Raw genomic sequence first — 5343 nt, 5'->3', positions numbered from 1 at the left:
ACGTATTGAGAAGAGCATCGTCGCTGTGAATTTCCTTTCCCTTTTTCCCCTCTTTATTTTCTGTTTACTTTATATATATATATATATATATATATATATAGGTAGGTAGGTAGAGAGAGAGAGAGAGAGAGAGAGAGAGAGAGATCAAAACAGTTTGATTCAAACTTTTTGGTACTCCGAGTTTCAAGCATGATGCCAGTCCTTACCCGTTGGACATTTGAATGTATGTATGTGTGTGTGTGTGTGTGTGTGTATGTGTATGTATAAATGCATATATGTATCTATGTATGTGCATTATGCATGTATGTGTATATGTATGTATGTGTCTGTGTACATATACTATGAATTCACTACTTTACTTTGTTTCTCTACGAAACAGGTGGTATTGTCTGGTGATGATCTCAGTGAGAACTCTCTGAAAGTTCTTGAATCAAAGACTGAACTGGAAGGGATATGCATTACAGGCAAGTACAGATTCTCCAGAGGTATGTCTGCAGCCGACATCATGAAGTCTCTCAGAAAATCCATGTCTCCTACTGTATTGTTTGTCACTCAAAGAGAAATGGATGAACTTCTGAGGAATAAGAAGGTTCCAGCTGATGAGAATTTGGTATTTATAACACCTGATGTTCTCTCTGATTCTGCGTCAAGCTATCCGAAACAAGTCAAGAACCTACTGACATTTCGAAATAAACCTACAGGTAAGAAGAGTGTTTTATGTTTGTGTGTATGTATATATGTATGTATGTATGTATATATGTATGTATGTATGTATGTATGTATGTATGTATGTATGTATACACACATACATAGGTGCATACATGCATACATACACACACGCATATATATACATACATATATACGTAGATTGGCCTGCTCGCTTAGCTGGCGGGGTGGCGTTATTTGAAGGCTAAAACAATGCGAAGCACATTGTTACCAGCGATGTGTAGCAACATCTGATAGCCTGATCGGTCACGTGATATATTCTATATATATATATATATATATATATATATATATATGATGTGTGTGTGTGTGTGTGTGTGTGGTGTGTGTGTGTGTGTGTATTTATATATACGTACATATATACATACATACAGACATATATAGACACATACAAACATGCACATATATCTATAGATATACATACATACATACATATATACATATATACACACATACATACAAATACATACACACATATATATATAAACACACGCACACACACAAACACATACCAAATCTACTCAAAGCTTTCGTCGGCCCAGTGCTATAGTAGAAGGCATTTGCCCATGATGCCGCTCAGTGAGATTGAACCCAGAACCATGTGGATTGGAAACAACTTAGTTACTACCCAGCCACGTCTGAGCCTAAAATAAACCTATCTAATTATTCTACCCCAGCAAATGTACATTAATTTTATCAGGACTAATATGTAATATGAAGCAAGGTGAAGTCAACGCTTTGCTGAAAAGGTTTAATAAGATGGAAACATATACAGAACTATCTCCCATATTTGTCTAGAAGTTTAACATGAATATTTGTAATATTTGTCATTTAGCTTCTCACGTCATAATTAATGTTAATTAGATTTTATTATTATTTCTACTCTACTAGTTATGCTGACACATAAATGTAACTGCTTTTTAAATCTTTCGTTTTTATTTGATATTCAGTCAACACAACAGCGTATTTAGACTACATGAGTTCACTCCGACCAGACGTTAATAATCTTTATGGCTTCTTCGAAGAATATTACCAGGACATGTTTCAGTGTGATCTGCCTAGAAACTACAAATTCGGCAAGCAGTGTTCCATGCCATTCCCACCAATCACACAATCACCGAATTTTTCGCTGGACAACATCATCAGTTCAACTATCAATGCCGTCTACATAACGGTCCAGGCGCTCGATATGACACTACAGCAACTGTGTGGTCAGAGCTACACAGACATCTGCTATGAGTTCTACGTGAAAGGGCGACAACAGGAATATTTATTGAGAAACCTGGACAAAGCCAAAGTCAGTAGTTCCTCTTTGTCTTCCGCGTTCCAGTTCGTTAACCGAGAAGGGAGTGGAGAGTATGACGTCATGCGATACGACGAAGCGGGTGTTCAGCAGAAGGTAAGATGTTACACACACACACACACACACACATATACTCGGTTTTCGAACAACTCTCATCACGAATAAATCGTACTTTATCGCCTGTCTTTCTCATATTCATTTAATACAGTGGTACCTCGGTTTAGGAACGCCTCTGATCACGAATAAATCGTGCTTTATATATATATATATATATATATATATATATATGGCCATGCTGGATCACCGCCTTTAGTCAAGCAAATCGACCCCAGGACTTATTCTTTGTAAGCCTAGTACTTATTCTATCGGCCACTTTTGCCGACCTGCTAAGTTACGGGGACGTAAGCACACCAGCATCAGTTATCAAACGATGTTGAGGGTACAAACACAGACACACAAACATATACACACACTCACATACATGCATATATATAGATATATATATATATATATATACGATGGGCTTCTTTCAGTTCCCGTCTACCAAATCCACTCACAAGGCTTTGGTCGGCTCGAAGCTATAGTAGAAGACACTTACCCAATGTGCCACGCAGTGGGACTGAACCCGGAACCCCGTGGTTCGTAAGCAAGCTACTTACCACACAGCCACTCCTACGCCTACTGTAGAATGGATTATTTCCAGAATGTTCACTCGTTACCGTTTCTTCACCAAACGCAGGAGTGGCCAGTTCCCCTTCATTTTTATACAATTTCACCTTTCATCTATTTCACGTTTTTGGTCCCACTCGTATCGTCGCGTCTGCCCTTGTGCCGTCCACTCTATATGACGGGACTTTGGGCCTAATAAAGAATTAAGAATACGCACACGTTTATAAAATCTGATATTTATTTTTGCCTTGCTTTGTTTTCTCGCAGGTCGGTACTTTTAATGGAATCAATCTACGAATGAATGACTTATCCAAATTCTACAGTTCCGTTGTCAGTACTTGCCTTGAGAAGTGTGACAACTGTGTACAAACGAGTGCTAACTTCACTTACATCCCCGGGGACATAGTGATTGCAGGTATAGTCTATTTGTTTTAGTACCAGTTACGCACTGGGGTCGATGTAATCGACTTAATCCCTTTGTCTGTCCTTGTTTGTCCCCTCTGTGTTTAGCCCTTTGTGGGCAGTAAAGAAATACATATAGGTGGCGAGCTGGCAGAAACGTTAGCACACCGGGCGAAATGCTTAGCGGTATTTCGTCTGTCTTTATGTTCTGAGTTCAAATTCCACCAGGGCCGACTTTACCTATAGGCGCAGGAGAGGCTGTGTGGTAAGTAGCTTTCTTACCAACCACATGGTTCTGGGTTCAGTCACACTACGTGGAACCTTGGGCAAGTGTCTTTTACTATGGCCTCGGGCCGACCAAAGCCTTCTGAGTGGATTTGGTAGACGGAAACTGAAAGAAGCTCGTCGTATATATATGTGTGTGTATGTGTGTGTGCGTGTGTATGTATCTATCTATCTATCTATCTATCTATCAATCTATCTACCTACCTATCTATCTATGTATCTATCTATCTACCAATCTATCTATCTATCTACCTATCTATCTATCTATCTATCTATCTATCTATCTATCTATCTATCTATCTATCTATCTGTCTATCTACCCACCTATCTATCTATCTATCTATCTATCTATCTATCTATCTATCTATCTATCTATCTATCTATCTATCTATCTATCTGCATATATGTAGTATAAATTAGTCCCTTCATTATCTCGTACAAATTCGACCATCACTAACATAATTCAAATTTGTAATCGTCATAAATTCATAAATTCAAATCTAATCGGGAAGGGCAAAAATAATTTTCCCCTCTCCCTTTCTCTCTCCACTTCCTCTTCTCTTTCTTTCTTACTCTCCTCCTCTTCTCTCTTCCATCTCGCGTCTCCATTTTCTCCTCCCCCTCCCGCTCATACTTTTTAATTCTCTCCATTTCCCCCTCTCCTCTCTGCTCTCCGCTTTTATGAAACTCCTTTTTCCTATTTCCTTTCTCTTTTTCTATTTCCAGGCGTCTTCGATGTCCACCACAAAGGCTCAAGCCTGTTTTCCTGTGGAAACATTAAACTCTACAACGGTTTTCAGAACCTGGAAGCCTTTAACTTCGCCATTGGAGAAGTCAATAAAAAAGCAGGAATATTTCAAAATAAACTGAGGGGTGTCCAGTTGGGAGGTGTCGGTCTAGACAGCTGTGACAACGACGTGATGGCTGCCAACTTGGTGTCTAACCTAAACAATGGAATGATGAAGGTCACCAAAAAAACCGTACCTCTGAATCCCTCCGACATCTACGCCTACATTGGCGGCGGAACGAGCGATTCTTCGATTTATTTGGACCGAATACTGCGCTCTATGCAAATACCTCTCGTTGGGTACGGGGCTACGACTACACAGCTGAACGACAAATATGAATTTCCGAATTTCCTTCGGACGGTACCAACGGACGATCGTCTAGCGAAGGCCATTGTGAATTTTCTGAAGCACTATAAAATTCCTTATATTCAGATTGTTCATTCTTCAAGCAGTTTTGGCGCAAAGGGTGCCGAAGTATTCAAAGAATATGCGCTGGAAAACAAAATCTGTGTGGCCCAAACTGTCCAGTTCATAGAACAAGGAATATCTGCGTCTGACAGCGCCAATAATGTCATGAAAACCCTGTTGAATAAACCGCTCGCAAATACAGTTGTCATTTTTGCAGAAGTTCTTTATACCCACGAATTACTAAAAATCCTTAAACAGGAACCAATAGGGATCCGAAATAATTACAAATTCATCGCCGCAGGACTTTGGGGTCAGAGACTCGATGTTATAGAGGGCGTTGAAGAGGTGGCAGCTGGTTCGGTAACCATAGCTGTCGACGGCATAGACATCCAAAAATTCGATATGTACCTCAATTCCAAGATTCCAGAGAACGAGAGAGACAACCCGTGGTTCACTGAATACTATGAAGGTTTATTCGACTGTTATCTGGCAAAACCGAAAACTAATCTAAGAACCAAGTGTAGCGATTCACTTAATAGGGTGACCAAGTCTGAGAAATACGCTCAAGATGACAGCGTTTTGAATGTGGTTAACAGCGTGTTCGCGGTGGCACTGGGCATAGACAAGACTTTGGTTGATCTCTGTGGTGTAAACTATACGGGATTGTGTAGTGCTTTTAAATCCGCCAACAGTAATTATCAACTGTTCAACAATATAAAGAACGTCCAGTTTAAGGAATTCTCCGATGTCATATTTAAATTC

General features: G+C 39.7%; 1 protein-coding gene across 1 annotated transcript in view; it reads left to right on the top strand.

The window, feature by feature from the left end:
• Positions 1-379: 379 nt before the first annotated feature.
• The window catches only part of LOC115226911 (metabotropic glutamate receptor 3-like), a gene marked incomplete at its 5' end in the record, with an annotated part of 15762 nt that continues 10798 nt past the window's right edge, over positions 380-5343 (top strand). Inside the window, 4 exons of the mRNA XM_029797891.2 lie at positions 380-701; positions 1677-2125; positions 2966-3113; positions 4112-5343. The exon at positions 4112-5343 is cut by the window's right edge and continues 81 nt beyond it. Of these exons, the coding sequence (XP_029653751.1) occupies positions 380-701; positions 1677-2125; positions 2966-3113; positions 4112-5343 (2151 nt within the window). The remainder of the gene's footprint in view (positions 702-1676; positions 2126-2965; positions 3114-4111) is intronic.

This window comes from Octopus sinensis, unplaced genomic scaffold (genome assembly GCF_006345805.1).
Source record: "Octopus sinensis unplaced genomic scaffold, ASM634580v1 Contig00483, whole genome shotgun sequence".
Taxonomy (NCBI): Eukaryota; Metazoa; Mollusca; class Cephalopoda; order Octopoda; family Octopodidae; genus Octopus; species Octopus sinensis.
The sequence above is the reverse complement of the archived record's forward strand: the minus strand, read 5'-3'. Positions and strand labels throughout refer to the sequence as shown.